Source organism: Spermophilus citellus, assembly GCF_964194105.1.
Source record: "Spermophilus citellus genome assembly, chromosome: 4".
NCBI lineage: Eukaryota > Metazoa > Chordata > Mammalia > Rodentia > Sciuridae > Spermophilus > Spermophilus citellus.
The window spans coordinates 1,828,347-1,850,483 of NC_138185.1; the positions used below are offsets into that span (position 1 = coordinate 1,828,347).

At 60.1% G+C, this 22,137-nt stretch overlaps 1 protein-coding gene across 1 annotated transcript; it reads right to left on the bottom strand.

Moving 5' to 3' along the window:
• Window positions 1-275: 275 nt before the first annotated feature.
• On the bottom strand, window positions 276-22,126 carry SS18L1 (SS18L1 subunit of BAF chromatin remodeling complex; the record flags this gene model as incomplete). Its single annotated transcript, XM_081291440.1, has 10 exons — window positions 21,822-22,126; window positions 15,118-15,194; window positions 14,479-14,563; window positions 12,851-12,995; window positions 12,271-12,468; window positions 11,321-11,485; window positions 10,885-10,986; window positions 10,047-10,139; window positions 4,053-4,172; window positions 276-499 (listed from the first exon to the last, which is right to left on the bottom strand). The coding sequence occupies exons 1-10, from the start codon at window positions 21,888-21,890 to the stop codon at window positions 276-278; spliced, it is 1,278 nt and encodes a 425-aa protein (XP_081147566.1). The 5' UTR covers window positions 21,891-22,126.
• Between the last annotated feature and the right edge of the window lie 11 nt (window positions 22,127-22,137).

Genomic DNA, 22,137 nt, shown 5'->3' on the forward strand with positions numbered 1-22,137 from the left:
CTTTTTATTTCATTTTTAAAAATATTTTTAGTTGTAGATGGACACAATATCTTTATTTTTTTAAATTTATTTTTATGTGGTGTTGAAGATCAAACCCAGGCCCTCACGCATGCGAGGGAAGCGCTCTACTGCTGAGCCTCAACCCCAGCCCAGCCCTGTTTATTTTGAGACAGGGTCTCACTATGTTGCCAGGCAGGTCTGAACCTGCGATCCTCCTGCTGCAGCCTTCAAAGTAGCTATGGGTGTGTGCCTCAGAGCCGAGGCAGAGGTGATCATTAAAGGAACCTGGAACCAATCAAGGCTACCTCAGTATTCTTCATGACTGTCATCTCCACAGCCCCGGCGGGCCTCGAAGTGCCCAGGTAACTTGCCTGCTCATAGCCATAAGGCCGCTGCTGCTGGGCAGAGGGTCCCGTCTGCGATGCTCGGTAGCCCCCGTACTGCTGGCCTTGTCCTTGCTGGTAGCTGGAGTACTGCGAGGGGGCACTCTGGGCAGGCCCTGAGGAGACACAGGCTCTGTGAGGACCAGCACTGGCTCACCCCTCTTTTGGAATCTCCAAAACACCAGGGACCTGTTCTTCCTCAACACGAATACGGGGAGACAGGGCCATGGGACTACTGGCCAGACCCAGTCCTGTACCCTGCCTGAGATGGGCCACAAGGCCTCTTCCCACGCACTGTTCCAGACCAGCTGAGGTCACACATGATGGACACTGTCGACTCGTACTTTAAAGATCACAGGAAACAGGGGAAGCTTGCAGCAGAGGAGAAATGGCCAGCATTTCTGTGAAAACTAAGTTGAAGGCTTTGGAAATAATCCATAAAGGCCGGCCATGTTTTTACTGACCAAGGGCCTTGCGTGTGCCAGGCCAGCACTCCACCACTGCGCTGAGCCCAGCTCCCCAGGCTTGTCCTAGATGCTATTTAATTGGCCGTGTCATAAAGACAAAGGGTCCTATCTGGCTCCCTCCTCCCCCAGAACCCTATGGGCTTCATGGGGACCTTGCCCATGGGGCCCACCCTGAGAATGGGTCTGAGTGGCCCCAGCTCCTTTTCAAAAGGCACTCAGATGACTCAGGCTGAGACCCACTGGCCAGAATAGCTTCCTCCAAGACTCAAGAGCTGGCTGCCTGCTACACCAGGGGAAGAAAATCCTGCCTGACCACAGGCCCCGAGGCTGTTTCTGTTTCAGTTACCAAGGGCTTAGGCTCAGGGGAGTGAGCTCAGCAGGGGGAGACCATTCCACCCCAGATTCAAGGATAAATAAGTGGAGAGGTTCCTTCTTTGGGTGGGTGGGGGCCTGTGAGGACTAGTGTTTTTTTTCTGTCCTGAGACTAGGGATTGAATCCAGGGCCACTTTACCACTGAGCTCCATCCCCAGCCTCCCCCCCCCCTTTTTTTTAAATTTATTTTTTAGTTTTCGGCGGACACAACATCTTTGTTGGTATGTGGTGCCGAGGATTGAACCCGGGCCGCACGCATGCCAGGCGAGCGCGCTACCGCTTGAGCCACATCCCCAGCTCCCCCTTTTTGTTTTTGAGACAGGGTTTCAGCAAGTTGCTGAGGAGGCCTGGAACTTGTGACCCTCCTGCCTAGCCTCCTGAGTCACTGGGATGACAGGCATGGCCACCACAACCCCAGCAGAGGTCACTGCCTGCCAGCTCTGACCTGGGGACGGGCAGCCTTTCTGTGTACCTTAAATGCCGATAGCTTGCAGGGATGTCACCCAGTGACTGCAGGGTGAAGAGGGCAGGCGCCCCCCAGGTCAGGGGAGTCCCAAGGGGAGCTTCCTGCAGTTTGGGTCTCTGGCCAAGTGCAACCTGTAGGCCAGGGGCCAGGCAGGACAGGGTCCTGACACGGGCAGACTGGGGCCAGGGCCCTGCTGAGACCTGGCCTGGGTGGACTGAGCTTGTTCCTGCTGAAGGGAGAAATACCCTGGCCTCTGACTCCTGTGCACCCCATGGATCCTGAAAGCAGAGTCAGGTTGTTCAAGGGCCTTGATCAGCCTCGGCGAACTTCCTGGCTAGGTCTCAAGTTAGCGATCCTCTCGTGGGGAGCAGAAGCTCATGAGTGAAAAGTGCTTCTGGCCCTGCCACTAAACTAGCCCCCTTGCAGGCAGGCTCGGGGAAAGCCCAGCAAGGTGGATGCAGAAAGCACCCTCCCATGCAGGGCCCAGTGTCAACCACTATGCTCCAACGAAAGGGACCAGGTCTCCCTGGAGAAGTGGCTGATCGCAGGGCTACACAGAAAACACAGAGGTGCTTAAAACCCCCCAAAAGTAAACATGCTACAGGGACACAGTGGCCAGGCGCGGTGGCACACAGCTGTAATTCCAGCTGCTCGGGAGGCTGAGGCAGGAGGATCGTGAGTTCAAAGCCAGCCTCAGCAACAGTGGGTGCTAAGCAAGTCAGTGAGACCCTGTCTCTAAATAAAATAAAACATAGGGCTGGGGTGTGGCTCAGTGGTTGAGTGCCCCTGAGTTCTATCCCCAGTACCCCTCCCCCCTCAAAAAAAAGGGGGCATAGGGGCCACAGCCAGGGCTATTCGACCACTAAGTACAATGGTACCAGACCATGACCCGATGTGGAGGTTAACGTCCACCTGCATGCTGACCTAAAAACACACCTGGAGGGGTGAGTGGACAGACAAGGGACATTTCCCTGCAGAATTCCAAAGAACATGTGAAGATGATCCCTTTGACCAGAGCTTACTGACCTACTCCCCAGAAGGAAGGGAAGGAGGGAGGAATGAACAAGGGAGACACCTGGCTACTACCACCAGGGCCAGGCAAGCTGGCCACATCGCCACAGGCGAGCTGTGTGAGGACTGGCTGTACGAGATGGGACCCACTGATCCTCCCTCCAAACCCATGACCTAGTCTCACCTGGGGAAACCGGCATGCCCCCGTGAGGCATGTTCACACGCCTGGCCAGTGTGCCCAAGACGGTCAAGGGGTGAGTTCACCTGTGACACCCAGAGCAGAGGAGCCCATGGACAGAGGATGGACACCAGGGACCAGGAGTCTGGACGCAGGGGGGGTCTGGCCCCGGGGAAGGACACCAGGGACCAGGAGTCTGGTCCCCAGGGTGGGTCTGGCCCTCGGGGAAGGACACCAGGGACCAGGAGTCTGGACGCAGGGCGGGTCTGGTCCTGGGGGAAGGACACCAGGGACCAGGAGTCTGGACGCAGGGCGGGTCTGGTCCTGGGGGAAGGACACCAGGGATCAGGAGTCTGGACGCAGGGCGGGTCTGGCCTCCGGGGAAGGACACCAGGGACCAGGAGTCTGGACGCAGGGCGGGTCTGGCCCCCGGGGAAGGACACCAGGGACCAGGAGTCTGGACGCAGGGCGGGTCTGGTCCCCGGGGAAGGACACCAGGGACCAGGAGTCTGGACGCAGGGCGGGTCTGGTCCTGGGGGAAGGACACCAGGGACCAGGAGTCTGGTCCCCAGGGTGGGTCTGGCCCTCGGGGAAGGACACCAGGGACCAGGAGTCTGGACGCAGGGCGGGTCTGGTCCCCGGGGAAGGACACCAGGGACCAGGAGTCTGGACGCAGGGCGGGTCTGGTCCCCGGGGAAGGACACCAGGGACCAGGAGTCTGGACGCAGGGCGGGTCTGGCCCCCGGGGAAGGACACCAGGGACCAGGAGTCTGGACGCAGGGCGGGTCTGGCCCCCGGGGAAGGACACCAGGGACCAGGAGTCTGGACGCAGGGCGGGTCTGGCCTCCGGGGAAGGACACCAGGGACCAGGAGTCTGGACGCAGGGCGGGTCTGGCCTCCGGGGAAGGACACCAGAGACCAGGAGTCTGGACGCAGGGTGGGTCTGGTCCCCGGGGAAGGACACCAGGGACCAGGAGTCTGGCCCCGGGAGCAAGCGCTGGTTTCCCAGTCATGGCAGCCACGTCAGGTCACTGCAGGCCCTGGCCGGGCGCAGGTCACCCTGCACCATCCCGGCCACTGTCCTGGAGACCTGGAACTGCTCCAGAATGAGGCCCTAAGCAGGCGCGTGCCCACCTGGGGTGCAGGGCGGGCCCTCGGGGGAGCGCCCTCTTACCGTAGGCCTGCTGCTGCCCGGGGTAGCTCTGCTGGTTGGGGTACTGCTGCTGGGAGTAGGTCTGCGGCTGGGCGGTGCCCTGCTGGTACCCAGCCTGCTGCTGGCTGTACTGGGAGTTCCCTGCAGAGAGAAGGGCAGGCGCTCACCGCCGGTGGCCAGCAGCAGGCTCAGGCGGGCCGTCCACATGTTCGAAGTCTACATCTTCTCTTGACAAAGAGCTACATGGCCGGCGCGGCCACTGGCCAACGTCAACGTCCTGGGATGCGCTGGGCCCCACAAGACAGGCTGAGTCCTGAGAGGAACCAGGGCCTTGCAGACCTAACTGGAAGGCGCCCTGGACACAGCCGTGTGGATGAAGCCATGTGCTGGAGCCATGCTTCTCCACGCCAAGACGGAGGGGGCAGCCAGTGGCTTCTCATGGGACGTGCCCTGCTGACCCCCGGCCTCCGCCTTCAAGCCTCCAGAGCAATGGGTTCCTGTTGCTTTAGGTGGCTGGATGACAGTCCCTTGCCACCGAATGCCCGGGAGACTGGACGGCCCACGAGCACAGCACCAGCAGCAGCTGGAAGCGAGAAGGACACCACAGCACTGACCAAAGGCACCTTGGCTGTGAAGGCCCCTGGCAAGGCGAGCGGGCAGAGAACCACGTCTGGAAGGCCCAGGAAATGGTGCAGGGAGGCCAGCAGAGCCCAGCATAGCCGCCTGCGGGCACTGAGAAATGGCTACCAAGCCAGGGATGGTCAAGCGGGTCACAAGAGAGCTCCAGCAGTCTCCTGGACCACCCTGTGCAGTGAGCACTGCCGTCGTCCCCACTCTGCAGGTGGCGAAATGGACGCGGTAGCCTCACTTGGAAGACGGGCATTCAGACCCACAGGCCCTCTCGTCCTGAGCCACTAGCCATAGGAGGGCCTCTGGGAGGGGCGGGGACACCTGTATCCTATCTCCAGGCCACTGCCTTCTCCTAGGGACATGCAATGTGATGCCCAGGAGGCTCATGGCAGAAGGTCGCCTGGACACGTCCCTCAGGTCAAGATGCAGTCAGCTGGGGCTGGAGATGTGGCTCAAGCGGTTGTGCGCTCGCCTGGCATGCGTGCAGCCCGGGTTCGATCCTCAGCACCACATACCAACAAAGATGTTGTGTCCGCCGAGAACTAAAAAATAAATATTAAAAAATTCTCTCTCTCTCTCTCCTCTCTCATTCTCTCTTAAAAAAAAAAAAAAAAAAAAAAAAAAAAAAAAGATGCCGTCAGCTGAAGTTCACACCCCTACTGGGCCCAACGGGCTCCAGTGCTTTGGGGACATCAGACTGAGGCCACAGCTGATCCTGGGGACCAAGTTCCTACTTCCACCCAGTGCACGCGGGCAGAAGCTTCCCACAGGCTGCCGTCGCCAGCAGGTGGGCAGAAGGCAAGAGGGCGCCGGCTCTCACTTCCTCTTCCTTCACAGAAAACACTTGTGCTTGTTTCCAAAATCTGATTCCTGGCTGTGCCCACGCCAAGGCCTTTTCATTTCAGAGACATCAAGCAGTGAAGTGGCACACGTGTGCAGACAGCCTCGCCAAGCTCAGAGGGCACTGATGAGCTGCAGTCTCCCCACGACTTCCTGGAGGTCTGAGGCGCCTACTGCAGGGCCAGCAGGTCAGAGTGGGCTCCAGGCAGGGACGCCTCCCCCAGGAGGTGTCTAGACCACGTCCTGCCTCCTGCTTTCATTTGTGTGGGACCACATCTGCGTGGCCCAATTCCAGGTCCAGGAGGGGACAGAGGCTGGGGCAGGGACTGGGAGACAGGTGCACTTCTGGGACCCAGAACATGCCCAAAAGGAATGGCTGTTCTTATGAAAACGTGCCCTGGAAATACAGGGCGGCACCCAGGGGCCGAGGGTGAGATCCGAGGAGCCTGTGCTCCTGCCACTGGTCTGGCTATGGGTGACGACTTTTCTAGGACCTGCAAAAGTTAAGTCCTTTGAAACTGAGTCCTAGTAACAGACTTCTAGAAAGCCATCTGCGTCCGTCCCACGGTCCGCCCGCCCAGCTTGAGCTCTTAACCCAGGCTCCTCCTCAACACCAAGCTGGCTCCAGCAAGCCGAGGACAGGCGAGGCAACTCCAGGGAGCCAGAGGACTCGGTTCAGTCCAGCACTTCAGGACGCACCAGAGCCTCAGCAGGCTCCTCGGGTTTGGCCAGCTGCACTATTCTTGTATTCCCTGGCCCCATTTTTACTCTTCATGAAATGACAGGTAAAGGAGCTATTCCTGGGTGCCTGCTCTCGTGCACCTGGAAAACCTCCAGGGATCTGGGAGGAGCAAGCACAAATGTCAGGTGTCTGACAGCAGGCGCGTGGATGGGCCTCAGCAGAGCTGGACAGCCCTGGCCCGGCCTCCGCACCACCAGGCACACACACGCTCCACCTCTCCCGCTCCCAGCTCTCTGTCTAGGAATCCGCAGCCTCCTGTGATGTGGTCATGAGGGATAAAGGGCAGCACTACGTACAGTGGAAGGAGAGGCCAGCCCTGGCCAGTATACACGCTCAGCTTACTAACACACGGTCAGGGCGTGGCGGCACAAACAAGGGACAAGGGACATATTAATGAGTTCTGGAAGCAGAAATGCAGCATGGGGTATGCCCTGCTGCTGCTGGGATGCTGCCAGTCTGAACCCCCACTCCTAGGGGACATGTCAGTCACACTTGGCAGGGTCCTGAGCAACACCCAAGAGGACACACCAGGGGCTCTTGGGACTCCAGGAAGCGCAGATGGTGTGGATGACCGTACAGCTAGGGTCCTCCTGTCCTGGTTGACAGCCAACATTTGACACTTCCAACTCTAACCTCTAAATAAGCAAATTCACTCTCATGATTCAGAAACGTAAAACCAAACAGGGGCCCACCTCGGAGAGGGACAGAGGGCACTCCACTCCTGCCGCACTGCCCTCCCCCTAACTGTTCTTACTGGTGTCTCGGATCCCTTCCCGGCTGCCTGGGGTGTGCTGAGGCAGCGTGGCTAAGCACAGTCCTGTCCTCCCTCTTGTCTGCTCTGTGCCTGGCCTCTGCAGTTCATAGGGAGCACCTCTTCCTGGGTCGTGCCTAGGGGCACTCAGGAGGGACTCGCTCTGTGTGGGCTGTGCTGCCGCAAGCTCACCACAGTGCCAAGCCCACTGTACCCGAACCCCTCCGGTCAGCACTCTATGGTGTCACACTCCTACCCAGCTCACTCAGCCCACCCCAGCCCTCCTGCCTCTGGTCCTTGATGGTCAGTGTCTATGACCCACAAGGTTCCTGTGGAAATTCTTTATGTTGGCCTCTGTTGGCTGCTCTGCACCCGAAGGAGGCAAGACCTATACCCCAGTCCTCAAAACAGCACTCCACTTCTCACCCCACCCAGGACCTCACAATGCACCGCTGTGGGGCGAGACAGACCACAGTCCCTTTGCACAATTTCCTCATGCTGCAGTCTAATGAGAACGGAACACAGCTCTTCTCAATCCAGGAGAGAGCCAAGCCATCTGCCACCATGCTGGCATTATATCCACTTTTGTCAATTACACCTTAATAAAGCTGGGAGGAAAACTGGAAATATAAAATAATAATAATACAATAATTAAAAAAATAAAACCACAGTGGCACAGTGGTGCACACCTGTGATCCCAATGGCCTGGGAGGCTGAGGCAAGAGTACCTCAAGTTCAAGGCCAGCCTGGGAAACTTAGCAAGACTGCCTCAAAATAAAAAATAAGACTGGGGAGTGGCTCAATGGTAGAGCACCCCTAGGTTCAATCCCCAGTACTGCTAAAAAAACAAACCCAAGTATGTATCTTTATGGTGCACAACAGGAGGTATGACGTGGGTATACATGTGGGTGGTTTCTTCGCAGCAGGTTGGGACCTATTAGCTCATTAGCTCAACAGCAGAACATCTATAGATCCAATTCTCAGAAAAATAGCCCCAACAAGTGCACGTAGCCCCGTGGGCCTGCCTGCTTCCAGACAGCTGTTTCTATGGAAAGATGGGGCCGTGAAGAAGGTCCCTGGCTGCGGCACCCACGTGCAGCCTCTCCCAGACCAGCGCTGGCCCACCATCCTTTCTAGATGGGGCTCCTCTGCGAGGGATGTCCCTCATGCAGACTCACTCTGTGCTGCCCGACAGAGCCAGGTCCTCCCACGTCTGATGGTCCTGCCTTTACTCCATCAGCTCCTAAGGCCCTCAGACCCGTTCACGCTGGCCACAGACACCAGCCCACAGAAAACTGCCCAGCAGCTCAAAGCCGGCCCTCTGCCCAGGGCCCTCTGCAGGATGAGTCCTGAGCAGCTCCCAGGAGGTGGGGCATGTCTGCTGGTGTCTATTCTGGCGTGAACTGCTTGTGCAGCTGCAAGGACCATCGAGGTGCCCATGTGCAACTGTCCCTGCAGACCCCGAGGCGCCACCCTCTGGGTCTGTGTTCCTCGCAGCTTCCTAACCCCGCAGCCTGGACGGCGCGTCCTGGGAACCTGCCTCAGCACCAGGTGGGGCCAGCAGGCCAGTGTCTGCAGGCGGAAAGCCTGGGGGCCAGACCCACCCCTCAGGACAAGCAGGGTGGGCTCGGCGGTGCAAGAAGGTGGAGCAGCCCAGGACGCTCACTGGGTCCTGGCAGGTGGCCTGCCACCAGCCTTCTGGAGGACTTTCCCTGTTTTCAAATCTTCTAAAATATTTTGCCACATGTAACTAAAAACCAGAATGGCTTTGTGGAAAGCAGTGTGCAGGTTCCTGGAGAAGCCAGGCACAACTGCCACGTGAGCCACAGTCCCACCTCCAGGCCCTCTCGAGGGTGGAGAGCAGGGACACAGGTGCAGCCTGCCACCTTCACCACAGCACCATCAATGACAGCCAAAGCACAGGCCAAGTGTCGGGAACAGAGGAGGGCAGAGGAAGCACACCGCGGGACTTCAGAAAGGGCCACCTGGCCCCGCTACAACAAGGAAGTGAGGACACCAGTGGGGTGTGGCGAGCTGGTCACGGGAGGCCCCAGGCAGTGCACACCAAGGAGGCCCAGGCAGAAAGGTGGGTCAGGGGGCTGGGGGGGCAGGGCTAGCGTTCAGTGGGGACAGTCTTGGTGTCAGGTGTGGGAAGTCCTGTGTGGGCAGCATGGTGCTGCATGCCACTATGAATGTGCGCAGGCCACTGGGCAGGCTGTCTGAACAGGGCTGCATGGTAAGTGTCGTTTGTGGCATATTTACCACAAATGCATGTAAGGAACGCACCCGGAGCGTGGCCTAGGCAAGCCACCTGTTTCTTGCTCTCCCTCACCCGGCCCGTCATCGCCCTGCCGTTCCCACCACCAACGTCTGGACCAGGAAGCCTGGAACTCGGCAGCAAAGGCCCCGCAGGCCTGTGAGCTGAGGGCACTCCGGCGCTGCGCTCACCCGCAGGGGATCTGACCGTGCAGCTCTCTCCCCAAGGCACCTTCAGCGATGGGCCACTGGTGGCCAGGGCGGGCACATTCACACCATGAAGTGGGAAGGCCAGAGCTGTCTGCCTGAGAGCAAGCTCCCATCATCCGCCACCTCACCTTCACCTGACAGGTGGCATGGCCACGGCGCTCTGTGCAGGGCTGCAAGCGCCTGGCCCAAGACATGTCTGACCCAGTCAGCAGGGCTCTGGAGAAATGCTGGGCCAGACCTGACCATGCCACCCCACCCCACACACTCCCGGCCTGGCTCATGAGGGCTTTAGGTGCCTCGGTCCCTGCTGGGTGGCTCTGATTGAGGAGGCTGAGAGCAGCTCCCAGGCCACACACTGGACAGCTGGACTGCACGGCAGGTTTGTCCCCAGCACCCCCAGTGTCCAGCCGAAGCTCTCCCATATCCCAACACACCAGGCAGGCAGGACCCGGCACCTGGCAGAACACCCGCATCTTCTAAGAGAAGGTTCTCGCAGCTCTGTGCCCCTGTGTGTCTGGGTCCAGGGCGGCCCTGGGCAGCACGACTTGCTCTCAGGGGTGTAGCGTCCCCGCTCAGGGCTGCTTACCCCCCTCATAGTAGTGCTGCGTGGACTCCTCGAAGGAGCGCTCGTAGCTCTGCTCCGAGTAGGACGACTGCTGGTAGGCATAGTCACTGTGGCCTGCAAGAGACGGGCATCGGCTGTGGGCAGGCCGCACGCTGCCTCTCGGTCCTGGGGGAGACGTGCGAGCCCAGGAAAGGACAGTCGGGCCAGGCCAGGGACAGGGCAGAGCGGGTCAAGGGCCTGATTCCCCAGGTGGCCACACCCTGACCCCAGCAACTTGGGGGATGACAAGTTCAGGGCAGCCTCAGCCATCAGGATAAGAGGGAGACGTGCTGGGACGTAGCTCCAGAATCAAAAACAAACCAACAAAACGCAGGCGTCACTTCCCACACCCCGGGCTACTGAGAGGCCAGGTCCAGTCTGTCACAGCTGGCTCTGGGAGCACCAGCTGCTCTCCTCTGGCTCTGCTTGGCTCTTGGGGCTTCTGGGCAGGGTGCTGTGTGGCACCATGACTACAGGGACACAGCCTGCCCATGGCTGGCCTCGGTGAGCACCCACCACCCATTTCCCAGCAGGAGGGCACCTGCCTCACGCCCAGGCTCACTGGGCAGCCCACCCGGCTGTCCTCTAGGGAGCCCTGTCTTTGTCTTCCCAAACCTAGGCATTTTTTAAGACCAGTTTAAATGCTACCTTCTCAAATCCTGGGATGATCTAAATGGACAATCAGAGGTGACAAGTGGAGGGGGCTGTGCAGGCCTGCCAGCCCCCCGAGGCCGTCTCAGGGTCCGTCTGTGGCAGACAGGCCCTCCCGGCTCAGACTCCACGGCTGAGCCTGCGTCCTGCCCCCGGTGCTGGGCCTCACCCTCGGGGTAGTACTGCTGGCTCAGGGGCTCCGAGGCGGCCTGGCTGTGGCCGTAGGGCTCGCTGTAGTACTCCTCCTGGCCCAGGTACTGCTGCGCAGAGCCTGCAGGCAACACACGCTCAGGACCCACCCCGCGTGGGGCAGCTTTCCTTGCAGCCAGGACCCAGATGGGCAGCAGGGCCCACCACCAAGAACTCACCCGGGGCCAGGACTGAAGCCACCAGGCCTGCCCTCCTCCCGCCCCAGCAAGGCTCTGGGTCTTGCATCTGTAACCGCCACCAGCTGCCCCTCCCCCGGTTGCCCAGAGGACCACAGCCCCACACCAGGTCACCTCCAGAACACGCGGACCCTCAGCAGGCCCAGTGTCCTCGCTCACGCACAGGTGGGGAAACGCGGGAGCAGGGGTCCTGGGCGCATCCTCCCCTGAGGGCCTCACCTTGCTGGGAGGGCCGGTAGGGCGCCATGGGCCGCTGCCCCATCATGCTGCTGCCCTGGCCGCCCTGGCCCATCATGGCCATGGACGACTGGCCCTGGTAGTGCTGGCTCCCGCCCTGCGCAGAGCTGTAGTGGGATGTGGCCGCCTGCTGGTGCATCATGGAGACTGTGTGACAGAGACCCCGAGTCACCGGGAAGTCCAGGCCAGCCCCTGACCTCCCACCCCATGTCACCTGGACCCCAAGGCCTGCCTCCCAGCACAGGGTCAGGGCCCAGGGCTGGGTGCCGGTCTACACGTGCCTCTGGGCAGGAGGACGGGGCTGCCATGGCAACACACCATGGCCCCGCAGCTCTCTGCAAACCCTAGCCCAAGCAGTCCTGACCTTCCCTGTCCCTGGGCAGGTCCTGAGTCACGGTGTCCCCTGAGCACCCCGACTGACCCGCCTGTTGGCCTGTGACACTCGTCCTGCTCACAGGTGCGGGCAGCTCCAAGAGACAGGCAGGAGCCACCGCTCTGAGGTTCCTAGCAACCTCGTAGGAGAAGGAAGGGGGGGTCTGTCCTGATACGTTTTGTTGGAGTCAACACTTCCGAGTTGAATTTTAGCATGTGATTAACAAACTTGGGAGGCATTTCACGTCCTGCTCTGTAATAAGCTCTAAAGACTAGCATTTGTAATCCAGGGAACATCCTGCACTGGGAGCCACTCCACCGAGCCCATGGGGCTCCCAGACCCAGGCCATGCTGCCCACGCCCCCACCCGGGGCCCCCCCGAGAAGCAGCCCAGAGTCAGCATCACTGCATGCCACTGGCTTGGCCCTGTGGAGGCCTGAGGGAGGCAGCCAGCCCTGCTGATCCTCTCCTTCCCTGTGCCCAGTACATGGGTGACCCCGGGACCCACAGGCATGGCCTGCACACACTCCCAGTGCGAGGAGCCGGCCCGCGGTGAGTACCTGGGTTGGACTGCATGTTGATGTTGGTCCGAGACACGTAGTTGCTGATGGCGCCCTGGCCCTGCATCGGGACGCTCTGAGAGGCAGGTCCCGAGTGGCTGTAACCAGGTCCCGAGCCGTGGCCACTGCCAGACATGCTCATGGAAGTGGTGGGCAGGGTGCTCTGCACCGTCTGCTGCATGGACACATGACTGGGACCTGTGGAGGGTGGGCATCAGGGGCGGGGCCAGTGAGCACCTCTGTCTCCTCTGGGCAGCTCTGGGGAGGGAGGCGACTAACCCAGGTCAGCCCCAGGTCAAGCAAGTGCGCACGTGACGAGCGGGTCCCTCTCCAGGCAGCCGGGCTCCACTCCCACTGGGTGCCCACTGGAACCGCACTCTGCATTCGAAGTGGGCATCGTGTGACCATGTGCGCATGGTGGGGTCTGGAGCTCTGCTCCCCGGGCCCGGTGACTCCAGGACGCGGGAGCCAGGGACACCGAGCCCAGCCCTGCAGGCTGTGGGGGCCCCACCGTGGCAGCTGCCCCTGTGGCTGTCTCAGGGACCGTGGAACTGGGAATGTCCCCTGCAAACCTGCTCACCATTGCCGATCTGGCCCTGCATGAGGGAGGCCGGGGGCAGGCCTGTGCTGATGGCGTCGCTGAGGCTGCCTTGGGGGTGCAGGCCCTGGCTGGAACCGCTCTGGCTCAGTGCTCCGGGGCCCAGGTTCATGTTCTGGGTCGGCGGCTGCAGTGACAGAAGGTTGGGAGGATGGCTAACTAAGAGCCACCAACAGCCACCTGGGATCTGGTGGCCCACAGAACTTTCACTGCATCCATGGCTGTCTGTTCAATGTCCGAGACCTACAGCCACTGTCATGCTCTGCAGCACCGTGGTGGTGACTAGGCCCCGACATCTCAGGCCTAGTGGAGACAACACAGTGTAAACAAGAGCCCAGCCTGTCCACACACACTTGGGTGTTCAAAAACTGGTCCCCTTGCTGGGACGACAGGGAACCCCTTTGCTGGCCCCCCATATCCTTCTCAGGATCGTCTGACAAGCACCTCAGTGTCCACGGCCCCCACCATTTTGTGCCCCAGGGCCTTCGCACCAGCTGGCTCACTGCTGTTCCCTGCACTCCTTCTACATGTGCCCCCTCCTCTCTCATTCTTTATTCCCCCAAGCCCACCTCTGATCACAGTATGCAGCAGGGAGGAGGGATGTACAGGAGACAGGAGACCCCCTGGACCGTCACTCCCACATCTAGATCAACCTGCAGCCCCAAATGTTTGCACAGACACTGTCTACACCTGGCCCCAAACGGAAGCCTCCAGCAGGCTCTGCTGGCACCTACTGGGAGAGGAACCCCGACAGGCTGACCAAGGCTAATGTCACCACTTTCCAGGGGAACCAGAGCACTGGGAAGTAAGCCGTTCTGGGGCCATGGCACCCGTCAACGCGAGGCTGCTACTTCCCTGGCTGCACTTTCCCAGCACGGAAGGGGCCAAAGCGATCGCACCTCACAGTGAAAATTCAATTTAGGGAAAACATTTTTAAAACCAAATCAGTCCAGGCACAGTGGCCCACGCCTGTAATCCTAGCAACTCAGGAGGCTGAGGCAGGAGGATCACAAGTTTGAGGCCAGCCTCAGGAATCCAGCAAGGCCCCATCTCAAAATAAAAAATAAAAATGTGGCTCAGTGTAGAGGACCCCTGTGTTCTATCCCGTGGACAAACACCACCCCCTCAAAAAAGCCAAACACTGAGACTGACATCTAGAGTATTTGTGGCACTGGGGGTTTTCCTGGTTAAGCTCTGCTTCCAGTCACAGCGTGGCACGTGCACGGCTCCTGATGGCTGACGCTGGACAGAGGAGTCACACTGGGCAAGGCCGAGTCAGAGCCCTGGCCCCAAAAGACAAGGAAGGGCCCAGCAGGCCCAGAGGGACCCCACTCCAGTGCTCAGACACTGGCTGCCCACCCTCCCAGGTTGCCTGCTGGGGGTGGAGTCACTCTCCCCAACGGCAGGGACCTGACCGCCGCCGGGAGGTTCACCACCAGTGCGACAGAAAGGTTCACACCACAGCCCCAGGCCCCAACGCCTGCCTCCCCAAGATGTGGTCCCTCAGGGTCACCTTCCTACTGGAGGTGACACGCTGGGAACCTGGACCTAGGCAGTGTGTGGCTCCTGGCGGTAAGTGGGGAGCCCTGGCCCCCGTGCCTGGCACTCACGGCGGGCAGCAGCGACTGCATGTTCTGGTTGGAGTCAGCTATGGTGGCCAGGTAGACCAGGTTCCGGTGCAGGATCTGCTGATACCTGTGGGTGGGGACACGCGAGTGAGGCAGAAGCAGGTTTAACCAGGAGCTGGGACCTCTAGCTAAACCCTGTCAGGACCCTGGCCCCAGAGGACACCAGGCACGGGCCCCACGGCCTGGTCAAAAACAGACAGGTGGCAGCGCTGGGGGTCCAGCAGGGGCAGGCAGGAAGTGGACCCAGCCCAGCGCTGAGCAGGCTCCCGCCCCAGGAGGAAGCGGTGCTGGGTCTCTTCAGAGAGTGCAGGTGGGGGACTGGCTCAAGGAGGCAGAGGCCACAGGGGACAGAGCAGGCAGTAGCCCAGCGTTGGGCTAACTCCACAGCCAGCTGCCCGAGCACCCCAGAGGACACAGAAGTGACAGGGATCCCAGGCTCTCCCACGTCACACCCGGGTCCCATCCCCATACACTCATCACATTTGGGGGACTTGAGCCCCCCCACTGAGCCTGGTAACCCACAGGCACACTCGGGAGGTGCCAGGTCACGGAAGGCCAGGGCAGCCCCTGGTGTGTCCACAGCTATGTAGGCCCGGGCTCCCTGACCCCCCCCACACTCACTGGGTGCACTCCGCCGTCTTGCCCTTGCTCTGGTAGTCCAGGATGCACTGGATCAGGTGGTGGTTCTCGTCCAGCATCTGCAGCAGACGTGGGTGTGAACGGGGCCTGGGCACCAAGGCTTCCTCGGAGGAGCCACAGGGCACCCGCCCAGCAAGCCTAGCCAGTTCACCACAGGGTGCAGGACCCCGCGGGGTGCCTCGGAGCCCCACCTGCAGGGCGTGACAGGTGCTCAAAGCACAGCAGACCCCAACAGGCGTACCACCCATGTGACAGGAAGGCTCACACCACCAGCCCAGGCCCTGACCCCTGCCTGAGGTAGCACACAGGGTCCTGCCCTGGGGACAGGAGGAACTGCAGGCACACGGCCTGGGGCAGGAGGCAGGCAGGACGAAGGAGCTGAACAGGACACGCAACTGTGGCCACTGACCCGCAGCCTCACCCCTCGGGTCTCCACCACCTGAGTGCCACATGAGCTGTGGTGGGACAGACGGGCCTGCACCCCGCAGGGAACCCCGACGGCCTCGCACAGTGTAGGTGTGTGACGTGCACTGACTCAGGACCTGAAACCCAGGCTGAGGCCAAGGCCACTGAAAGGCAGGCGTGGGCACCCCAGAGCCGGGCAGGGCTCTCAGCGAGGGTGCACAGTGCCAGGGTCAGGAAGGCCAGGCCTGCTCCCCAGGCACGCTCCACACAGCAGCATCAGTACTGCAGGGACTGGCCAGAAGCAGGTTCTCGAGCCCGACCCTGCCCAGGTGGTGTGCCCAGAGGCCTCTGAGGAGCACTGGGTTGGGCTCAAGGCTACACAGACCCCTTCCAAGGCTTCCTACACCCAGAAGTCCCAGGACCTCACCCAGGGACCCTCCGGCACTGGGCTGCCTCACTGTCCTGGTGTGTGCCTATCCAGCAGAGAGGACGAGGTAGTGGGGACAGGAGCCTGGGTATGAAGGTGTCTGTGGGCAGCGGGGAACCACACGGTTTGTGGGCATGGAGGTCACATGAGAGCCCCTATTCCCAGGTGGCTACTTGGGGGCAGCACAAGGATGGCTAGGGAGGCCCAGGGGGTGGCCACGGCGGGTGGGACAAAGAGGAACGGAGCTGTGGGAACCACAGCACACTGCCACATGAGCCATTCCCTACCTGGAGGGACCATGCCCTCCAGGGGACAGAGCGCATGGCACCTGTGCCTCCTCACCCCAGAGGCCTCTCCCCTCTCCACTCTCAGGAAGAAGGAAGGACAGACAGGCACAGTGGCCCATATCTGTGATCCTAGTGACTCAGGAGGCGGAGGTGGGAGGGTTGTGAGTTCAAGGCCACTTCATCACTGTGGCAAGACCCTGCCTCAAACCCTGAGCCTGATGTTTTCCGTCTCCACCAAACACACGGCCACCTCAGCCCCCGTCATCAACGGCCGACTCTGCAGCCCCTAGAGCGGGCGGAGCCCTAACAGCAAGGGGAAGAGGGGCCCACCTGCCCACTGTCCCTCAGGGCTGCCTACCTTTTCCTCCACCCTCCAATGTGGGTCCCTGAAGTCTATCCTTGGGGTCTAGCTCCCGGAGCACTGGCTCTGCCGCCTGGAGGGCGAGCACAGCCTACAGTTCTGTAAGTTTCAACGCCCTCCTCTCCACAAATTTTTTTTTTTTTGTATCAGGAATTGAACCCAGGGCCTCTGCCCCTGAACTACATCCCCAGTCTCTTGCTAAGTTGCTTAGGGTCTAAGTTGCCCAGGCTGCCTTGAACTTGTGACCCTCCTGCCCGGCCTCCTACACCCCTGGAACCACAGGCCTGCCCCACCTCTGCCCCTCTACTTCCTGTAGCGTTCAGCCCCACTGTGACAAGATGCGTAGCCCAGCTCAGAGGAGGAGCCGTCCTGAAACAGGGACCCACTAGGGGGCGCTGCCAGCCAGCAGCTGCCACAGAGCTCGCCTGTGTGCAGGGGGGGGCAGCTAAACCCACGGAAGAGGGCACTCCGGGTCCTTCTCCAGACTGATTAAAGAAAGAAGCCCTGGGATTTCTTGTTTTGATCCCAGCATCCAACTCCTGGTTACCCACTCCCAGGCAGGATTCTCTCCAAGGACACTAATGGATGCTGCGAAGCCACCTGGGCCACCCACAGTAGCTCAAGTGGAGAAATGCTAGGTGGTCGCTGTGAGGATTATGGTACAACCACAGGATGGGACACTGCCCAGCCACGGAGATGCTTCACAGCTCGCTCTCACACAAGGAGATACTGGGCTGGGGATGTGGCTCAAGCAGTAGCGTCCCGGGTTCGATCCTCAGCACCACATACCAACAAAGATGTTGTGTCCGCCGAGAACTAAAAAATAAATATTAAAAATTCTCTCTCTCTCTCTCTCTCCTCTCTCACTCTCTCTTTAAAAAAAAAAAAAAAAGAAAGAAAGAAATCCTTGTAGGAAAGGGGCGGGACGCAGGCTGAGCGCCAGACTCTCGAAGATCTGCCCACAGAGTAAGGGACAAGAGAAGAAGAAACGCAGGAGGCCCAGAACAGGGCACAGAGAGCAGCTGGAGGGAGAACCGCAGAGCCAGGGTGCTGATCCAAGCAGGATCTGACCTGCTGCACAGAGCCACGTGGGCAAAGGCCAAGGAGGCTCAGGACCTACTCACCCCTGACCCCAGAGCACTGAGGCCCTCTTGGCAGGAGATAAGATGTCCAGCCTGGGAGGAAAGATGCTGGACTCCTGAAAGCAGAGAGCACCTCCCAGCAGAGCCCCCAGCACACGCCTGGCTGGAGTACAGTTGAGCCCCACCACACCTGCTCCCCCAGAAGGAATGAGGCCTATTTGGAGGCTGAGAGGCAGCAGCCTGCAGGAGTTAGAAGCCATGGCTAATGCTTGGCAGACCAGAACCACGACGTCCGGCAAATGATGGATAAAGAGCAGTCATCACCAGGAGAGGGAATGGAAACCTGTTTAAAACAGCACCAAGGGCCAAAGAACTCCTGGGAATAAAAAACCATTCAAGGGGCTGGGCTGGAGCTCAGTGGTAGAGCGTCTGCCTCGCATGTGTGAGGCCCTGGGTCCGATCCTCAGCAGCACATAGAAATAAATCAAGGTATTGTGTCCGACTACGACTAAAACAGACAAACAAAAAGTCCAGGTGTCTTATGAGTTGAAGGACGTGTCTTCAGAATGAAAGGACCCCTAGGAAAGAAAGCAGACTGATGGAAAAGCAATGCGATGACAGGGACGGTGGGGCTCCTGAGAGGGACGACCCAACTGGAGACTGCAGAGGGGTGGAGACCTGAGGGGGAGACTTCTGGCAGGGCGATGGCATTGCAGAGGAGACCCCAGGAGGGCAGTGAACCCCCAGAGGAGAACCCTGTGGGCGTGATGACCCAGCCCGAGGTGCCTTTTGGAGGGCTGATGACCTGGCCCTGACGGAGGGTTCCACAGAGTCACCGATCTAGCTGAGGGACTCCAGAGGGGTGATGGAGGAGCATGACCTAATGGACAAGAATTTTCAAGGCAGGATCATGGAACCCTGAGGACGAGACCTAGCCCGGGGGACTCCTGTAAGAGCACCGCAGACCACTGAAGGAACCCGACACCGTCCACATTTACCCACCGCAGAGACGGGAGTTAGGCGTGAGAGTTCCAAACAGCTCACACTTACACACGCAGGGTCCACAGGCAGTGCCTCCTGCCTGGGGCCTATCACGAGGAACGGAGTCCTCAGCTCTCTCGCCAAGTGCCACTGCTGCATTCTGGCCCCTCCTCTACGCATCCAGAGCTCCGTGAAAAGGGTGAAGGCAGTAACGATGACACTTTAGCCACAAACACAGCTCACTAGGTCACTTTGGATTCGTTTTCAAAACGAGAAAACCCAGGCCTAGAAAGCCCATGTGTGGACGGTCTCAGTGCAACAGGAAAGTGAACCCAGGACGCTGGCCCGCCGCCCTCCTCATTTCCACCTGTGTCCACATCCGGGCCTGCTTGGCAGAAGCCTTCCTTCCACCTGTGGGACAACAGGCCTTTCCAACCCTCTGCCTTCTCTTCCCTTCACGTCACAGATCAGGCACCAAAGCCGGGCTCTGTCTCTTTCCAGCTGCACAGGGTTTATAGGACATTCATGCCTCTAAGTCACTAAAGGGTAGATACCCTTTATTCCTGCACTGCCAGGGGCAGTAGGCATTTCTGCAGCCTGCTGATTAGAGGTTCCAATGAAGCTTCCCTGTGACGCCAAGCGGCCTGCCACTGACCCACTGGCCTAGAAACAGGCTCAGGGCAGAGGGCCAGAGTCCTGAGGAGGGCTCCTAGGGGACCACCAGGGAGTGAGCCTCACCAGCCATGACCAGAAGCTGCCCTCTCCTTCTGCCCCAGCTCCCCACAACCAGGACACCCACCAGCCTTAGAAAGGAAATAAGCACAGGGAGGTGGGCGGTGCTGTCTGTCTCCAAATGCACCCTCTCACTGGGCGGAGGAGCTCCCGAGGCCCTGGCAGTGGGCCAGCAGACACCTTGGAGTACCCAGCCAGAGGGCTCACAGCCCCACTGCACTGGGTCAAGGGGATGAGGCCTGGCTGTGACTGTCCCCACCCAGAGAACAACACCCTTCCCTGCTTCACCCCACGTGCACGGTGCACTACTCAGGTTCAAAGGCTGTGCCAAGAGGAGACACAAAGAGGCCAAAAGGCCAGTTCCCCAGTGGCTCCTGGATCCCTCCCCACGGTGGACCCCAGACAGAGCACCCCATCCTGGAGATGGAAAGACAGGCTCCTGGGCTCCCCTTCAGTGGTGGGTGGAGGAGAGGAGAGGTGTCTAATCACAGTGAAAGAAGTGCTGTCACTCCTAGAAGTCACTACTTTGCCATTTTTTTTTCCTTTTCTTTTGAAACCAGGGCTTGAACCCAGGGGCACTTAGCCACTGAGCTACATACCCAGAGTCCCTATTTAAATTTTTTTTAAATTATTTAGAGACAGGGTCTTGCTGAGTTGCTTAGGGGCTTGCTGAGTTGCTGAGACTGGCTTTGAACTGGCAAACCTCCTGCTTCAGCCTCCTGAGCTGCTGGGATTATAGGTGTGCACCACTGTGCCCAGCACACCTCACCATGTTAATGGCAGGCTCAAGTGCCCAGGCCACTCATAGTTGTGGGGGCAGCTCTCTTCACAGAGGAAGACACACCTTTTCAACTGGATCACCTGTGTTCTCTGTGATAGCAGTTCCAAGTCGGAGGACAGCACAGAAGACCAACTGCTGACCCAGCTCCCAAGCCCTCTCCCATCATCATCCAAACCTAGGCACACATCCCTACCCAGATTGTCACCTCTCACCTATGTCCCTTATATCCCACACCTGGGCACAGATACACTGGGGCAGGGCTGTTCTGGTTTCCACCACTTCCTGGCTGGGAAAATCTGTTGCCTGAAGAATCTGAGATGCCTAAATGGGGACTGGAGTGTGAAGTACAAATTTCTGAATAAATATTGAAGCCAGGAACAGACTGTTAAGTTCCAGAAGGCCATGGCTCCAGGAGACCTGTGGGATGCTGATGTGTGCCTCCAAGTCTGGGGTCCACCCTCCCGGCAGGCAAAAGTCCTGGCCAGATGCCACAGCAACAGCAGCCCCCTGAAGCCCCTGAATCTTGGTATGTCTCAATTTGCTCCACTATAAAATGGGGACGATAATGACTTCCATGAAGAATTAAATTAGTTAAGATATGTAAAGATCTTCCAACAGTGCCTAGAATGCAATGGCGCTACAGCAGTGTTTGCTAATAAAAAAGCCACGCTTGCAACCGTGCATTTCGGCTCTTGGCAAACGTTTTCTCCTCTGCTTGGAGCGGGCCAGGCTCCCCACTTGTTACTTAACCACTACATTTCTAAAGACAGCAACAGCAAGGGCACTTCCGCCAAGAGAGCAGGGCAGCAAGGCGAGCGCACCGGGCCGAAGAGGCTTACAGGAACCCAGGAATCCTGCTGTAGATGGAACCAGAGTCCAAAAGAGGAACCGACGCAGCTACAGAAGACGCGGACAAGCTCCGACAGGAATGCCTGAATACTCATTTTCTTCTCCACATCTTCTAACGGCTTTTAGGGAAGTGGCCCCCGCTCGTAAGAAGGCTTTCTCTAGAAAGCTTTGGCCCCAACGGGCGAGAAGGCGGTAGGGCAAATCTGCCGTTTCGGTTGGGCGAGGACGCTGAAAGCGGACTGACCAGGAAAGAGGGCGGGGACGCGCCGGCCCGCAGGTCTGCCGCGCGCTCTGCTCAGGGCTGCGGGCCGCGGGACCTGCACTCACACCTCCGATCCGTCCCTTTGTGCCTGGCGCTCTGCACCTTACTAAAGCGGCTGCCTCGCCGTCGCCGCGCGCCCCTTCTCCACTCGCCAAGTTGCGCGCTATGGGCGGAGCGGCCGCCGGGCTACGAGCAGAGCGCGTGGAGCCCCAGTCGGTCGAGACAGCTCCGGAGACGCGCTCTGCGGACTCGGCAGCGCGCTCGGGGCCAGCACCCCGGCGGCCACCCGGCCCTGCCGCCCCGCGCCCCAGCCAAGGGAACGCGCGCCCCCGCAAAGTCAGCGCGGGCTCTCCGGGGAGCGCCCCCGTCGGCCCTCAGCTCCCAGGCGCGACACTGCGGACCGCGGGGCGCCGGGCCGCCGTCGGGTCTCGCGGCCACCCGGCTGCGCCCCGGCTTTGTTCGCGCCCCGCGCCCAGCCCCGCGCCCGCCGCCCACACCCCGCAGACCTGCGCCGCCCACCTTTTGAATGGTTTGCTGCGTGACCTCTCCTTTGCCTCTCGGCCGCGCGGACGCGAAGGCCACGGACATGGTGGTGGCGCGGGCAGAGCCGGTGATCACCGGGGTCTATCCTCCTGTGGCGCCCGGCAGCCCGAGGTGCCCATTCTCCGCAGCGCGGGCGGGGCGGGGGGCGCCGCGCCGTGGGCTCGCCCGCCCCGCCGCTGCCGCCGATCGCCGGAGCCCGCCGCGCTACCGCTCCGAGCGCCGCCGCCGCCGCAGGCCGCGCTCCGCGCAAGGCCCCCCGGAGCCCGCCCAGCGCCCCGCGCCCGCTCGCTGC